This window comes from Halyomorpha halys, unplaced genomic scaffold (genome assembly GCF_000696795.3).
Source record: "Halyomorpha halys isolate HHAL.00 unplaced genomic scaffold, Hhal_1.1 Scaffold1884.1, whole genome shotgun sequence".
Classification (NCBI taxonomy): domain Eukaryota; kingdom Metazoa; phylum Arthropoda; class Insecta; order Hemiptera; family Pentatomidae; genus Halyomorpha; species Halyomorpha halys.
The window spans coordinates 17,896-37,000 of NW_027107780.1; the positions used below are offsets into that span (position 1 = coordinate 17,896).

At 29.4% G+C, this 19,105-nt stretch overlaps 1 protein-coding gene across 1 annotated transcript in view; it reads right to left on the minus strand.

Moving 5' to 3' along the window:
• Window positions 1-18,177, minus strand: part of LOC106690813 (uncharacterized) — a 32,956-nt gene extending 14,779 nt beyond the window's left edge. The window contains exons 1-2 of the mRNA XM_014436393.2: window positions 18,096-18,177; window positions 5,128-5,303 (exon numbers count right to left, since the gene is read on the minus strand). Of these exons, the coding sequence (XP_014291879.1) occupies window positions 5,128-5,303; window positions 18,096-18,119 (200 nt within the window). The 5' untranslated portion in view covers window positions 18,120-18,177. The remainder of the gene's footprint in view (window positions 1-5,127; window positions 5,304-18,095) is intronic.
• Window positions 18,178-19,105: the final 928 nt, after the last annotated feature.

Sequence of the window (19,105 nt, forward strand, 5' to 3'; positions counted from 1 at the left end):
TACACATGTTTATGATGATGATAGTTTTTACTTGAGCAAATATTTCAACAATCAGTGAACTGTTTTCTTTCTCCAGAGAATGCTGTGTGCATAGAATCATTACCATATTTGTCGTTAGTTACAACACATACTCGAAGATACCGCAAACCGTGGCTCACGTGCTGCTATAAAGACCACAGAAGGCCTGGGCGTGCCTCCTAGTGTTGCGACAGACTGCCCAACCCCGCTGAATACCAGGGTTCTTCCTCCGAACCATGGTACGCCATCGGTTGTCACTACTTGTCCTGTGACTGGTGTGATATTAAACAAGCAGGACAAGGATGACCGGTTTATGTTACCCTACTAATGTCTGGAGGATCTTCAGGATTTGTTTATGTCTTTAGGAATGCTAGCCGAAACTAGTCCTGCTTGGCCTCTTTCTCGACAGCTGACGCGGAACTAGAAATAAATTCTGAACGGGTAGTGAAACTGGACTCATTATGTCATAACTTTCACTGTTTTAAAGTTTTTTTTTTTAAGGATTTGGGAATCTGAATTTTATCTTTATATCATAGTTAGTGTAAATAGAAATTATGAGAGTTTTTAAAAAACATTTCATTCAGAAAAAAATTAAAATCTCTAGTAAACACTATTCATGTAAGTACTGCTTGCATTTATGGTAACATTGCTTAAAATTTGCAACTCCCTGTAATACACAGCTTTTTTTTAACACATATTCAATAAAATATCATTTTCTGATAACCCCTTAATAAAATAAATTGGCATCTACAATAAATCCCCTCTAATCGCTAAATTCATAAAAGAAGAAGCTATGCTTTCCTAAGCTAATATTTGTCATGTAATATATGTATATCTTTTCTTTCTTTTTTAATTATGATGAATATTCTATATTTGTTACAACGTTTCGGGTTTCCCTATATTCAAGTATTAGTATTCCTACAATTATAAATATTAATTTTATAATTATCAACAATTTTTTATAGGTTATATTTAGTCATTATAGTTAGTATTTATAATAGGTATATAAAGTCATGTAAAATAGTAGTTCTGTAATTATAAAGTTTGTTCTAATTATTATCATCTTATTATAGTATTATATTCTATATTCTAGAAGGTGATTTGTTCAAGATCACACTCAGCCTCTAGGATTTTGTAATCCACTATATAGATAGTTATACATATTTGTTATCAATGATAAAATTGAACTCGATCATATTTGATTGCTAGAGAAATAATTAATATCTAAGACTATTGTTTAGTTTGTTATCGGAATGGTTATATTTACTAGTTATGACAGAAATTAAAATAATACTGCGCCATCTAGCAGGCACAGTAAGAATTACAACTTACAACTCTCTTTCACATAAAAATATATACAAATTGCAGTCGTTTCATTGTGAAAACATAAAAAATTAATTATTTTGAGTTGTAACAGTCTTCTTCCAAACCGAAGATATGTTAAATTAAGATGTTATAGGAGGCTGAATAAACCACCTTTACCTTGTATTAAAAAGATTATTATTAATTTAATTAAAATACTCTAGTTTTGACATTTATGAAACACCAATTATAATAGGCTCACACAGCGCATGGCTTATGCGGATGATGTAGTCATCACAGGGAAAACCAACACTGGCCGGTGCTGTAGAAGAATTCAAGAGAGCAGCACAGGATTTAGGATTTAATATAAATAGTGAAAAGACTAAATATATGAGAACCTCTAGACAGACCGGGGAGAGAAGATATGTTGTGGATGTGGGAGAAAACATGTTTCACAGCTGCAGTTCTTTTAAATACCAGGGAGGAGTTGTGACGGAGAACAATTATTAGGCCAGTGGTAATTTATGGCAGTGAGACAAGGACTCTAACCAAGGAAAATAGAAGAGCTCTACTGGTTTGGAAGAGAAGAGTCCTGAGAACGATCTTTGGAGCCGTTAAAGAGGAGCACAGGTGGAGAATCAGAAGCAATGAGAAACTAAAAGAATCGTATGGAGAGCCTGATATCCTGCATCCTGAGCTATTAAGAAGAGGAGAAGAGGCTAAGATGGTTGGGACATGTGGAAAGGATGGAGCCCTGTAGGCTACCTAAAAGGATGCTAAATGGTGCATCAGGAGCAAAACCGAAAAGGGACAGAGCCAGGCGTCGGTGGCTGGATGATTTGGAAGATGATTTGAGAGGAATGGGAGTTGAAAATTGGAGGAGTCTCGCTGGAGACCGCGAGGCATGGGAAAGAATGGTGGCAGAGGCCCAGGTCCTACAAGGACTGTAGCGCCCACCAGTGAGTGAGTGAGTGAAACATAATGGATTAGATCGTTACTGAGTGAAACCAGGTATAAACCTAGTACAGTAATTAACGGCAATAAAAACAGGCTAATTATACAAGAGTGATTCATTTTCTACCATGTGCATTATGCACTTATTAGCACCGGATATGTCTTCCGGAATTTTTTATGCAACTGCCCATGTTACGCTTTGTATTAATGACAGGAGCATTGAGATATTATCAGATTAATTAATGTTTGGAGCATTTTATTATCTTATTGTATAGGCTCTGCATAATGACTTTCATTTCCAATGATATTACAGGTATTCTAAATATATTATTTATGAATAAAACAAAAAATATTATATATATGGTGTAATATGTTTTTTTTAGAAAATTAAGAAAAATAATCATATCTGACTTTTACACGACTTTTGCTGTAAAAGCAACCCGAAGAACATTCGTTATATGCTTTTGAAGAATCTTTAGTGCACAAAGGCAGATCCGAGGTAAACCAGTTTTTCTAATAGAAGGCTTCTGAGATCTGTATACTTTTTCCTATTTCATTCTTACTGCCCAAGGTTGCATACTCATTTGTAGTCATAAGATTTCGCAACAACATTTCTGTAAAATATTTGTGGCTCCAAACACTTCAAATATATCTGTGGCTTAGCTTGGACCAACAACAAATATACTATCCCCTTAATGTATAATACATTAATTATACTTTAAATTGATTTGGCTCATTGAAAGATTTAATAAAAAATACAACTTTTTAAAAACATTTCATTTAAATGTTAATGAAATCAAATCTAGATTATTTCAGTTAATATCAAAATCAACTAAATCAGTCGCCATACACGTTGTCGTTATTGTAAATAGGTTTTTGGTAAAGGTTAATACAAAATGTATAGCATTTTTAAGAAATGATAATTAAATGATAATTTTTTGAAGCTTTGTCTATAAATTAAACTTCTGATATAGAATTTTAGTATTTTTAAGATCGTTCAAAGGATTTTTGAAGTTACTAATATCGACTTTTTTTCAAGATCAAGCATTACGAATAAGTTATTAGTTAGGAATAATTGTGTCGTAGGTAACGTTTATTAGATCTTCGAGGCTGTTATTTTCTAAATTATATCAAATTTCATCAAAAAAACAATATTTAAAATTATTTAAATTCTAAATTTTACCAACAACTTAGGAATGATGTATGAACACCGTGGGGCTTCAACAGATTCATTCAAATAATACTTTTTAAAATTTCAAATACATTAATTAAAGAGATAAGATAAAAAACAAGTTATCATATTTTTGTGTGAAACAAACTCAATAAGGTTTCCGTGTAAAATTTTAATTAGCCAAAAAATCTTTATTTTTAAAACTTGTTATATTAACTTTCGGTAGAAAACTTCTCGTTTGTAAAAATGCGTATATAAATTGAAAACACCTATCAATCCTATTCACCTGTTACTTGCATTTTACGACACCGACTGTCATCGTAGTTGAAATAAATGCCATGTGGTAAATTATTTTAAAATGAATAAAGTCACGAAGAAGATTACTTTCTCGCTGACTTTTTCGGAGACGGCTGATGTATGTTCTCGAACAGTGTATCGTAATACTGTGACGAAATTGTAATGTCACTGCGCCTATCGGAGCGTTTTAATTTTTTTAAATTTAAAAACATACAATTTTTGAGGTAATATATGAAGACCAGGACCTCACAAACATATTCTTTATATTTTAAAATTTTATTCTGGTCCATCCTCTAATGAGGAGCTACATCAGGTCACGTCTCAATGTATGGGTGAAAGATTTGGCTTCGGATGAGGGGGCGTGACAAGAGAAGAACGGAGATGTTATCAGCGTGACATACGAATATAATTATATATATTTTAATTTAAAATACGAATTCACTTCGGGCTTGAAGAGGCAGTGGCGTACCTATACTATTAGTGTCCCGAGTAAATTTATCATTTAGGTCACAAAAATCACCAAACACAATTTTCGACTTGGAACAATTACGTCCTGTCTAAAAAAAAAGAAAACAAGCGTTTGTTTTACATTGAACTTATCATTCAAGAAAAAAAAAAAGTTTCTTGGCCTTCTTAGTAAAACGACTCATATATAATTTTATGATATAATAAAGTAATAGTCTGTTGTTTGTTTTCTAATTAATTTGCTTTGTCGCAATTCTGAACTAACCTGTATTTATATATAGGTCGTTTTGTCAAAGTAGATGAGTTATTTTAAGAAATCTGGTAATAACAAGATGGTATTTTTTGAAATAATTTTTATAAACTAAGGAAAAATCATACACCTCAGGTACTTAATGAAGTAGAATTATTTGGTATTATAGGTAAACACTTCCCAGCATGCTTGAGCTTGTTGAATAGTTACTTTTAAATGAAACACCATGGGGACGTCCATAAAAAAAATTAACTAACAAATGAAATACAGATTATTTGAAAATCGATATGTAGATGAAAATATTAATTTTATACCTAAATCTATTCATTCAAAAAATTAATTGAAAAGTTGTAATTTTCCAAAAAAGAGAGAACTTTTAATTGCATTTTTCATAAAGTTAGTGGAAATGTACTACTTTGAAGTAAGTCATCGATATATTGTTATTATTGTATCATTCTTAGTCTTTTTCAAATAATCTACATTTCAGTTTTTAGTTTTTTGTTTTGTTTTTTGAGTGGGGGGAAGGTAAGCCTCCGCGGTGTTCCACTTTAAGATTACTACTTAACAAGCTCAAGCATGCTTGGACGTGTATAGTGAATTCTCAATTCGAACCCCTGACGATAGTTAACACCTTCCAACTCTTACTATTATTGGATCGTTGCCATCATACCTGTCTATCTGCTTGAGAATAGCGACAGGGGCAGGCCTGGGTCCAGAAGGAGCTGGTGCCGGCCTGAAGCTTTGGGGCCTGCTAGGCCTCGGTGGTGGAGGAGGAGCGTTGTCGAAGTCGTACTCTTCGACGTAGTTGTTCTGGGCTGAAGCGGCTGCCAAGCACGCCAGCGCTATCTGTGGACAGGCAGTGAAAGCTATTTAGTTTGGATTAATTCCTAAAGGTAGCGCTCAGTTCTACATTCTTTACAGTTAAGGTGCTTTCTTTCCAAAGTTAGTAGATATATATCTCATAAATAAAGGTTTATTTTTGATTAATAAATATTCTGCAGCTTAACATTATTCGCTTAATTTCAAATTTTAAATTTTTTTCTGTTAAATAAGTACTGCAGATCAACATTTTAAGTAAAATTTAAACTAATCTCCTTGACATGCTCAAATATTATTTTTTAATAATAATTTTTCAAACATAAATATATCTACTTTTGATAAAAAAAAAACTCCTAGTTTGTAATTTATGTATTATGTAACAGTGTTAAATAAATATTGAAAATATATATTTAATACTACTCAAATCATTTGATAAAATACTTTATTATTTTAAATTTTTCATATATTATTATTTTTATAATGAAAAGTAAAAATATAATCATAATAGAATTAAAGGAAAATTACTGTTGGTCTCTTAAATTAAAAATATTACTCTGAGGTTAATATGAAGCTATATTATGCTATGGGGACCAACTGATATAATATAGTTAACTAATTATAACTAAATAACTAATAGTTAATTTAAATGTTTTTTATTTTTCATATAAATTTACCAAAATAGGTTTTCAAGGTTTTATTACCTAATATTCTTATAATAATTTTTGAAATAAATCTTTTTACTGTTAAAAATTGAATCATTACTTCAACCACGAATCTCAGCCGTAACTAAATAAATCAAAATTATTTTCTTTTGAACAGGGCCATTTTAACATTTTATAGTTCCTCGTATATTCAAAAGATTTCCTCCAAAAATGAAAATCTCAATTCACATTTTATGGGACGTTTTTCGATTAAATGTAAAATGGGTTCATGGTTTTAACTAAGGAATTACTCTCTCATTAAAAAATTAAGGAAGTTATAAAGTCAGCAGTAATAATACTCAAATACATAATTAATATTTTTGTTTTGTATTAATTTGGTAGAATTCTGCTGGTCTTATAATTTTAATGTTCAAATTTCTCTTCTTCTGTTGAATTTGTCCATTAGTGTATTTTTAGGGTTTGTTTGGTGATAGAAATATCAATGTGAAAGAATATATGAACATACAGAAACCAACCAATATTTTTTGTTATCTAAATAGATATTTATTTACAGTTTGCAACTAAAACCTGAGGCTTTGTCTATATCTAATAATGACATACTGTCCCACATATTAAGAATACAATATCTTCCACAAGTTATTTTGGAGATTCAAATATCAAATAAACTACTTAGTTAAAATTTGTTGTAAAACAGTTAATGCAATAACTTTCATAATTTGACTAATGTATATTTTGTCTTTGGAGATGGTTAACCTATTATAAATCCAGTATCTTATGAAATTTTAGAAATTATGATACTGCATTCTTCCCAAGCAGGGGAGTAAAAAGAAATGCTATGCCCTGAGTTTATTTTGTAAATGAAATTTCTTGGACAAAATATCGATGTAGTTTACAAAACACAATTTTTTAAAAAAATACAGTGCCTTATCTGCTGAAACAAATGTTTTACACAGACTTCTCTCGTTTAGAAAAGTATGAAATGAATCGCAACCCTACAAATCATGCTTTGGAATAATAAAACTTACTTCCGACTCACTGATTGATACTCTATTAAAGCCTACATGCCCTAAGCAAAATTAAAAGGGAAGAAAACTTGGAACTGAATGATGTATTTTCAATTCTAGGAATAATAAAATCAAAGGAGATATCTAGTAAGGTTTAGGTTCTTCGAAATAATAATATTATGAAGGCAAGTACAATCAATTTTAGTGAAGTTTATGATAGCAACTTGCTCAGGCCCGAATAGAGACCAAGAGGAAATGTAAAATGATAATTTGAAGACTTTTTTCCTCTTACCTATCCTTTATCAAGTTTCGATACAAATAAAAATAACAAATTACAAATATGGAGTTAAATTTATAGAAATTTGTAAAATAAGTGAATTAAGTGAAATATGTAAATTGAAATTGATCCCAAATGAGCCAAAATTAATAACTGAGTTTCACAACGCTTACTATCTACTATTTTAAAAAAAAATGAATATCTTTGTTAGTAAAAAGTCCTATTTCTTTCTTACAATATTCCACATTGAAATTTCCTTCTCCAAATAAACTCTAAAAATATTTTAATGAACAAATTCAATTAAAAGAAGAGATTTAACTTTATTAAAATGGTAAGACTTATAGAGTTCCAACAATGTAAGATAAAACAAGAATATTAGTTAGGTATTATTAATACTGATCTTGCTTCTTCCATATAATTTTTAAATGACAGAGTAATTCCTTAGTTTAAATCATGAACCCATTTAATGTTTTATTGCTGTGTGTCCAATAAAATGTGAAGTCAGGGTCTCATTCTTGAGGGGAAAACTCATGAGTATATGAAAAATTATGAAATGTCATGATGGCCCTGTTTACAAAAAAAAAAATAATTTAATTATTTATGCACCCATGACCATAAATATTGCTTTTCAAGATATGATTGAAGTTAAATTTAAACTTGATTAAAGTGAGAATCTACTTTGAAACAGTAATATATATATAAAATTATGTGAGGTAATGAAAACTTTGTGATGACATTTTGATAAATTTAACAGGAAAAATAAATAGAGATTTAGTACCTACAGTTTTGACAAGTCTAGTCATTAATAGATTACAGATATCTTTGTACTTTCTTGTCATAGACTTTTTGTTGTCTACTTAAAGTAGCTTCATTTCATAGATTGATAGGATAGGAGGATTTGGTTCCTTTCATATTATCATCTACTTATAACATTTTAAATTCTAATGCTTATTATTTGCAAATTATTATTGCAAATTGACGAGTTGTGTTACACAGAACAGCAAAGCCTGACAATAACGTTACATATGTGTTATGCACATTCCCTCCCAGTAGAGTTCATATACAATGGGGAATAGGTAATCGAAGTGAACACCTAATGATTTTGGCAAAAAGGAAGCATCTTACTTGATATAGAAGTATAGTGTTTTTTAGGGTCTAAATAATCTTATATCTTGGAACTCATTGGAAAATAACTGAAGTCCCTCTATGACAGATGCTGGAGATAGTCCCACATTGTAAAAATCCACCAACAAATACCTCCTCATTAAAAGCCATCAATCGTTATAAAAACAGCTATTAGGTTCCTTTGAGATTTGAAGGTAACTTCAAAAAACGGATTTATAGGACTCTATAGGTTAAACACAATCAATGTAATGCTGGAACCAGTAAGTAGTCTTCATGATACAAATTCAGTACTGATGCTAATTTTATAATTTGTTTGCAAAATTTTCAAATTTACATTAAACAATATGATTCCACAAAAAATGAACCTTAATTGATGATTGGCCTTATGAAGGTTCATAATTTAAAAATCCAGAATTACAAAAAATGAGATACTTAAAAATCTACTTAAATCTTCGAAAATTGTGACAAGAATGATAAAAACATTACTCAAGGAGATTGTAATATTTAAAATTGTTTACAAACTGTAATTGAGGTTAATTTAAAAAAAGAAGAAAAATTATGGGAAAAGTTAAAATTTAATCACCAGATCTCCATGAAAAAATTTAGTTTTTTGTTACTGGTCCCATACAGTTGTAGCAACTTCCCTGGGCTTAGTCTTTTACCTGCTACTGTTTACTTACTAGCTTGCTGATGTTATGGTGAAACATACAGGAATTGAATTGTCAAATTAAAAAAATCATGAATCGATCCTACGATGACGAGCTAGGACTATATTAGGATAATATATATATATATTGATGAAGTCGAACAGTAGAATGTCAAGATGAGGAAGCTGACAGTAGCATTCCCCTTGCTGATGATAGGTGTCCTTGGGCCGCGACCCAATCCTTCTTCTACTTTCCCCTTATTGTACAGTATTATAACTGTGTCATTAATGGAATGATTATATAATGAGTTAAATGAGCGTGTTAAGTATTTCATTCTTTAATTTTACAAAGCATCTGACTCCCTTGGATGATGGTCCATTATTAAAATAAATAAAAAACTTAGAAATTACTTTTATCGTCTTACTAAAACTTTAAAAAAAAATTAAATAAGTTTATTGTTGTAGGTTTAATTTAAGTTATGAAGACATGACGACGACTATTTGTTTAGCTTGTTAACTACATTTAGTTTAATTTTCGGTTTTAGAAATTTCTTCATTGTGTTTAAGATATTATTTTTCTTTAAGTTTAAATTTGTTTTTATTTTTTTTCCCCCTTCTATTTCTCATTTTTTTATCGTTTACTTTATATATTTTAATATAATATTACTCAATCAAAAAAATCTTAATTAATTTTATATATATATATATTATAAATGAGCATTATTTTTTTATCGATTATTTTAACTTAGGCTTAAAAGCCTACATTTTTTAATGCTGTTTGTCTCAAGACTCTGTTTATGGATTGAACTCCTTTAAAACCCATACACGGTAAGTTGGAATGACTGTAAATCCAAAGACGTGTAGATTGGTCGTGAAGGGGTAATACTGATGGGTTATAGGAAAAGTTTTTAATCCAATCATTTTAAATATGAATAGAAGGTTTTTGAGAAAGTGGAAATGAGGCAGCTAATGCTTCGTTCATTTGTGCATTTCTCTTTACCCTTTAAATCAAACGCTAAAATAATGGCCAAACAAGCTTTCTTTTTATTGCGAATGGAAATATTTACTGTGGGGCTTCTAATATAAAAGTAAGCATCAGTTGGACTGATCAGGGGCCTTCGTGATTCAAGCGTCACGCCTGTCATTCCAACTGGCGGAATAGAGGGGTACCTTTACGCTGGAAAGACGTGTCATTCATTATTTAAAAAATAACATTGAATTTTATTATATTTTTCGTAACGAAATGAATGAATCACTAGTAGCTAACTTATTTTATTTTTTTATAAGTAAATTTCATCATAGATGAAAGTGACAATTCCATAATATATAACCACAGGAAAGTACATATATTACTCATAACCGCCTGGTCTATCAAGGTGAAAACGTTTCCTAATTCTTCTAAATGAGCCTATGAGATATGGCGATCCTTGACTCTAAGAGAAGCGGAATACGATCAGGAGGCTGCCGAGAGGTCAGTCCAGGAACTCGACAAGGCGTGGCAAGGCCGACCAGCGAGGAAGGACAAGACCATTTTCCTAGCAGCTTTATCTAACGGGACTCTTTACGTTGTCTGCTTCTTAGTTTCCATTTCATTTCCTAGCCTCTGTTAAATATATTAAGGAGATTATTAGGTGAAATTTTAAAAGGAAAATAATCGGTTTAAAGTCACATAACGTCTTCAAACCTGAAATAAATGCTTACGAAACACTCCTAGCTAGGATTTAGTTGAAATATCTTAATTCTTGATTAATGGTTTGATATGGTTGCTCAGATCATAGGCTTTAAACTTAGGGAATTGATACTTCCACTTTTTGTTATTTAAAAAAAAAATTCAACTGAATTTAATTATTTTAATAATATATATCTGTATATGAAAAAGAAATATCCTATTTTCCAGGAGAAAAAAAAACCTATTTAAATGTTTTAATTTTGCAAAGCCTCCTCATTTTTTCTATAGTCATGTTTCTCTTTGTTACAGGGACGACAAAAGAAGATAGTAACAGTAAGTAGAAAAATAAATCAAAATATTATCCATATATTTTTTTATAAAAGCTTCATCTTTAAATTTATTCTTATTTTTCTGACTAATACTTTGTCAAATATTTTAACTTTTAGTGTCAAATATCAACCTCATGAATTTATATTATTTTATTTTTTTTACTTTGTTTGTATATTTTTCAATTATATGGTATTTTCTTGAGTTGAGGGAAACTCTACATTTATGGGGGCTCTTTCCAAAAACCAACAAATAAATGTGGAGATAGTTGGAAAAATTAATTGTAGTCTACTTTTTGTAAAAATAGAAATAATACTGCCATCTTGTGAGGAATGAGAAGTACTATTGAATAGTTATATTGTTCGCATTTATATATATTTTTTTAGGTAATCTTTTTTCTTTTACTGTTAATTTCTTTGACTTGTTTATTTTTGTTTAACTATTTTCGTGATATAAATTTTCTACACTCTAAATTGGGTTACAATTTTTTTTTCAGAAATATTTTTATAAACATCAACTATTAGACTTTTATCATGCAATTGTAATTGAAACATTATTTTTTTTATTTCTTATTAATTAATTTGTCGTATACTCTTCATATATTAATTGAAAAAAAAACTACGTTTTGGCATCATTTTATTTGAAATCATAATAACAGCTACTACGTATATTTTTTTAAATTTATTAATTGATTAAATTAAACAATTTGACATTTAATACAATTTAAATTATTTGTCATAAATACATTTTTAACATATTAACTGATTTATTATTATTATTATTAATTAATTTAATATTTAAATTTAAATTTTTTATTTATCAATTACATAAATAAGAAAAGTTCATATGAATCGTATTAATAGAATATGAAATCAGACGATATGTAACTTATCGACACGCCCTTGACATTCTCGATCGAGCAATTCAATCCAAGGTCTGTGAGCCTATTGTTGTACTTTACCTAAGTTGAAAAGGAGTTAGTGGATTATAAATTATTTAGTCTGGTACGAATTTTATTGGTATTCCTTATTCTTGCTGTTGTACTTTTGTCATCATACCAAAATTAAGAACGGAATTGGTATGAATTGTTATTGGCACTCCTTGCACAAGAGAGGAAGAATATTCTTTATAATATTTTGTAAAGGAAGTTAACTTGTAGAATTCATCAGCGATATATTTAGAAAGGGTGATAAAAATAGTATAAGTCAGAAAATGGACGAAATATGTTAATTGTTTTACACATTGAAAAACATTTTAAAAATTTTTCTTATGCTACTTTTATCAAATTTATTAGATTTTTACATTCATCAGCTCTGAATAAAAAATATTATTTGGGAAAAACCATATTGATTTACTATAAGAGTAAACTATCAAGTTTCTAGATTATACAGAGCAAGTGCAGTCGAAGAAATAGAATCAAAAACATAAAATACCGCCGAGTTAAGTTTCATATTTAAAAGTAATAATTTAATGACTGGATTATAAACAAATTTAAGATTTTAAATAACCTTATTAAAGATATTAATGGATATGAAAAAATGTGCAATTTGATGAAATTTGGGTTATCGGTTATTGGGTTACAAATAGTTTTTTTACTTTCTCTCAATCATATCGTGAAAAACGTTATTAAAATATTAACCATGTATATTTTTATGTAACAGTAATATGTTTTTAACAATATCGATATCAATTATGATATATAAATGTTTTTAGTTATAGTGTTTTTTTTTTATAAAAGAAATTGTATGGAAAAAGTATTTATATTTATGATTGTTGACAATGTTTGATTTATAATTCTAGGAATTATATTTGAAAATAACCAATAAATGGGTCCGAAACGTCATGTGTTTAATAGATAAAGGATAATTGGAGTTTTAAGGGTGTTTAATTTTTCTAGAAATTATTTTGACCGCTTATACTACTTTTACCATATTCAGATAATTCCTTTAATTTACTCAGAATAACAAATATTTTTTCTGCGACTATGCTCATGTTTTCCTCATGTCTCTAAGCAATGCACCGGTGCAAGGATTCCCATTTTCGAAATAGTTCCGCATTGGCAAATTCACAAGAGTTAGAACTGATGGTTCTTTTGAAAGAGCGCCGAACTCACATGAGCTGACTCTCAATGAGGACATCTCGTGTTCTAGAATTAACATTTAAAAGCTTCTTCCGCTTTCACTGCCAACTTTTCAATTTTCTTGGCTTCAGGAGCTCTTGCAGTAGGTTTCATCACGATTACATCATACAGCATTTCCGAGGTTATAACTTCATTCTTCTTAGGAATGCAATCGCGTTCGAGAAGGGTATATTGTTAATGTTTCATAGTTAATTACAAGATACTTCATCTGGTTTAGAAATAATCCAAGAACTCGAGGGGTGCTAGGGAGGATGAGGAGGGATGAAATTATTTCACCCTCAATTTTTTTAATACTTTAATGAAAACTATATAAAGTTATTTATCAAAATTGATGATTCTGTCAGCTTTAGCAGAATGAAATAAAAAATAACAACTGTTTCAAAACATAACAAAAAAAATTTCACTCAGAGCTCCTTATCTTTACGTGGAATAATAAAATATGAGTCCAAATAGAGCTGTTTACGTTCAATAATTCCCAAAAAGCAACATTTTTTTTTTTCAAATAACAAAAATCAATATTGTGTGAATTTATTTTGACATATATATATGTATATTAGCTCTCAACCTAGAAGTGGCAGGTTCCATGATATTCGCCAAAATAAATTCGCGATGTGTTGATTTCTCGTTGTTTGGAAAAAAAAAAACTTTTAGTTTATGGAAAACTATAAGAGGAACAGATGCCTATTAGAACCCAAATTAAAGCTAGTCAAATTTATTATAATATAGTGGATAGCGTTTATCTTCGTTGGAACAGCTGGTTCCTTGATATTCAAAATATTATTTTTGTTATTTGGAAAACTGTACCTCGAAAAATTAAAAAATTCAATTATTTTAGAAATGTCGTTCTATTTTAAATTATATGCTACGAAGCGTTTGGTGCGTTGGTTAGTGTTGGAGGTAGTTTTACAAATGTGGAGCTTCAAAAGAAAACTGAGTGAAAATCATAGATTTTTTCGATTAAATTAAACTTCACGGTGCACCTTAAGTACTTCAGTATTTACTTTTTAATGACATTTGCTGTATCTCTATTGCAAAAATTATTAATATGTTAATAATAATAATTCACGCCGTTTTTCAGTTTCAGGCGTTGTTAAGTATTACTCAATTTAACTATCTTAAGTTTCCTCTTCCCGTTTTAAGCAAATATTTCAAAAGTAATATTGGACCGACGCTCCCTGGGGGTCTTAGTGAGGCAGGTCTGGCCGGGAAGGATTGTCTTTTTTTGTGTTGTGATCTCTTCTGAGATTTTAAATGGGTACACCGACCATCCTACTAGCTATTATTGACTGTTTTTAAAGTCAGATAAGTAAGGCTACCACGGAGGGCGGTAAAAGAGGGTTTCACTCCTTTATAGTCTACAATTGTATAATACAATTAATGTTGCAATTACAATAGTCTAGGTAAAAATTGATTTTTTTAATAGAAAATAACGTGCAGTTTTTTTTCTTTACGTGAAAAATTCAAAAATGTATTTTTTAAATTTCTGGAAAAGGCGCCATTTTTTATTTTCCTTTAAAATGATTGACAGAGTCTTGAAATTTTTATTCCTATATACAATTTTCATTGAAGAAATCAAAAATTAGGGTAAAATAACTTTTTTCTCTTCTTGAGCTCTTGGATTAAAATGAGACCTCTATGTATTTCTCAATATAAACTGCACTTCAATTGCACGTGAGTTCACACTTTTCTATTTGAACTGAAGATCTTAACTAACATCATTAGTTATATTAATTAAAGGGAAAAAATTACATAATTGATACCATGTGGTAAAAATGATCCTGTGGGATTGGAATGACTGGGTTAGAAATGGACGAATAGCAGGTCTAGGAAAGGAATGTTATTAATAGCAATTGCGGTTTGTGCAACCTCGTTAATGTTCTGACCCGAGATTCAAGGTGTTTTACCTTTAGCGGTTTGCTTCCATTTATAATCGGTTTTCCTTTTCCCTCTTAGTGAATCCTAAACATACAAATTATACGTTTGGCTCAAATTATGTGATGATTTTTGACTTCCCGAAGCCAATTACATTACTGTTAAATATGTAACAGGCTGCGAATGGTGGTCGTGCAAAATCTTTTACGTTCCTTTCTAATTTAGGCGATGATATACATGTTAGCATGTGAATGAGTCCTAAAATATTAATCGATGCATAGCTAGAGATAGACGTTGCATAAGAGACAAGATCGAAAAATTGAAATAAGTTTATATTCTATTAATTTCATTCTTGGCCATGGGCAAAAAATGTCCATATCTCTATTTTAATAATCGATATATGCCAAAAAATAAATTCGATTGTTTGAATCCTTATCAAACGAAAACTTGTTATGACAAGAAACTGTTTTTTTAATCTGAAAACTTGCATAAAAATTTAATATTATTATTAAACTTCATTATCACTATTAGTGACCGACTTAACCGAGGGTTAAGAAAACAGATAATTTTTTTAATAATTTACTAAAAGCTTTGTTTTAACATCTTGCCATCTAATTTTTAATTTTAAAAAGTAATACCGAACGAATTTCATATAAAAAAAATACTAGCAAGGGGACACCTTTCCATAAATTCGATAGAATTTAAGCTCTTTCTAATTTTTTTGCAATAATTTTTTCTATTGCTAGATTTCTTTTTAATCAAAATAAAAATAAACAAATTATTTTGTTTTTTACTCTCCGGTACCGAAAAAAAGGTTAATGATTCTTACGAAAGTAGACTATAATTTTTTTAATAGTGATGTTTTACTGCAAAATAGGATTGAAACAAATATATAAAGTTTTCAAGGAAACAGTTTGACAGTTTTATTAGTTTTTGAAATACTGGTCGTTTTAAAAGGAGTTATTATACATTGAATGCATTCTAACCACTTTTGTTCTTGACTTAACGAATGGCCTTACTTCTTTCCAGCCTCTCTAATGTACAAACTATATGTTGATATATTACTAAGCAATTAAGTGCAAAAGTGATATTAAGAGTATAAGAATCTCGGGGTATTCAAAACTTTAGGAGTTGTTCTGTAAACTGGTTTCTAATAAATAACAGTTTTTACTTTTAAAATTAGTCAGTCACAAGTATATCCAACTAATTAAAACTATTTGAAGTTAATACACCAAGTAATTAATTGAATAATTATAGAGTCATGGGTATATTTAAATTCAAAATAACAGAATAAAGGAAAATTGTTTATTATGGTGAGTCTGTAGAAAACGTAATTTTGAGAAAATCTTGTCAGATGTTTGTCGTGAATAATTTCTCTTTCAATTTGACATAGATTTGGTAACTTGAAAAACAAAAAAGAACTTTCGAAAATTCTTAAAAGATCTAAGTAATTTCAGTTTAGAAAACTTGAACTCGAATAGACCTTGTCTACGAAAAGAATTGACGTTGTCTGAATCCTTAAATTCAAATAAATATCTACTACCTTACGTGTTGGTTGCAGCTTGTGATGAGGACATAAGTAATAATTGCTATGGAATAATATTTATTAATAAAATTTATAATTAAAAATTAAATAATCCATATAGACAGATTGACCAATGATGGATCTTACATAAATGTTTAATGAAAACAATTATTAAGGGATCGTAAGAGCCATGACATGAAGAGACGTATTGCACACACGTCCAACTGACCGAGTGAAAGGCAACAAATTATAATTTTGAAAATTGTCCACTAATAAGCAGATCCAATTAGTACTTAGGCTTGCAACACTAAAATCCTTCATTGTCTTTAGTCTGAGGAAAACTTACGTCATCCGACTACATCCATCTTCAGAAATTACTGCCTTGTTCGCAATTAAAGCAGACATGAAAAATGAGGTAATTGCAGAATTGCTAAGATAGGCATTAAATTGAAAATAATTAAGACAATTACTGTAATTTACAAAAACGTTACAATTTGAGTTTTTATCTAGTACAAAATAAATAAAAAATTGTCGTTACTATTATTTAATTTAAGTAGATATTCATTTATTCTTGTGAGACTTCAGCAAATCTTCTTCTACAAAAGTCTCCACCATCACAAAAAAAAAACTAGAAAGATAGACAAAAAACGCTGGGCGAAAAAAGTACCGCATACCGAATTCTTAAAACTCATTACTTCAAGTTTTACGTGAAATTTTAAGTTTGATGCATTTACTGTCTTTTGGTATAAGTAACAAAAATAACTTTTTTCTGTTCAAGATCAACTTTACTCAAAAGTTAACATTAGAAAAATTGTAGTTAAGAGGTCGAAGATTGGATCGAAACATACTATTTAGAATTCATTAACCGGTGCAAGAGTAGTGAATAACTTAAGAAAAAATACAGGTAATAATTTGATTTAGAGACGGAGTTACTGTGTTTTAACTACATTCCATTTGCTAATTATTGAAACTTTTTTGTCTTATATAATAAAATTAAAATTTACGAATTCCATTTTTTTTTTTTTTTTTTAATGCGTTGGTACAGTATTATTAAAATTGGCAAAGTCAGATACGACGCGATACTGCAATTTTCATTTACCTCGTAAAATAATTCAACTCCAAATCAACAAAATAAAGTATGTTAACAATAACATTGGCGTATGTGGTATTATTTCAAATTCCATGAAGATAAGTATCTTTATGGAACTTTCAATGATCGTAACCTATATTAAAACTTAAAAATGCTTTGGAGGGAGGAGAGATGTAGATTCGTGTTCCGTTATGTACTCTATCTTGACGCTGATGAACAACGATACCCTTAAAAAATCCTTAAAAAATCCCAATTAAATCTTAAACAATTGATCCTATATCAAAAATCATAGCACCTAAAAAAATTTAAATCATTATACCATTATTTCCTATTCATTATATAAATTTTGAAGTGATTCAAATTTATCACTCAGCAATGCCAGGTTCTAAATTTACAAATTTTAATATGTGTATATTAATGTGTATATTAATATGTGTATTTTAATATGTGTATATATTATTAAATATATTCCTGTGGCTTACCGCTATTAGGTATGGTCCTTTCATCTCGGTTGACGCTTCAGACTGGGAAACTCCCCCTACCTTCCCCTGGTTATATACTGAGTCCCGCTTTAGCCTACCTTTCGTCCCCCAAGGGGCAGGCACACATGCTAATGTACTTTCAGATTTGGGAGTTGTTTGTTTTTTAATATTTTTCACTATGCATATCTAAATATGGAAATAATGAGATGTAGCTATATAATTTAATACTTATGATAATTTTTACTACAGTAATAATTTTTACATATTATCCACCATTTGTTGTAGAAGCATTTACTTTTCCGGAAGAAGTCATTTTATTGATAAATCGTGTGATTTACTAAACACTCTATATTTTTAAAATTATAAGGAGGATTTATAATATTTTTGTTTAAAAATAATTATTTAAAGTAATAGTGTACTTTATTTTCTAAGAGTCATAATACTTCTATATAACAACTTCTGAGAAAAAAAGTAAACACCCTTAAAACTTCATTCATTCATGATTCATCATTCATTTTCTGTCCATTCAAACCAACGTTTGTCCATTTTCGAACCTAACCCCCTGTGTTAGATCACTCATCCAATTATTTCAATAATATATCTCGGCAGTATTTTATGTTGTTAATTCGATTTCCCTAACAGTGCAGTGATTGAATGAGTTCTCTATTACAGGAATGCAAAAATCAAAGATAATTGAATTTTAGGGGTTTATAATTTTACCTACTAGTTGTTATATGGAAAAAGAATTATATTTTTTATTTACTCTTGTTATAAAAATATTTTTCATTCACTCTCAATAATTATTATGTTAAATATCGCATTTCATAATAAATCTAATTATTTTATGTTTCTTAACTTTTTAGTATCAAATTTATTATATTTATAGATTCTGACTACAAATTAGTATAATAATCTTATCCTTCCTACAGGTCAACAAATACAACGCTTAGTGCTCAATTCATTAATCCAAGAAATTCACTAAGTAATTGTTTTTGTTTTTTTTTTACCTA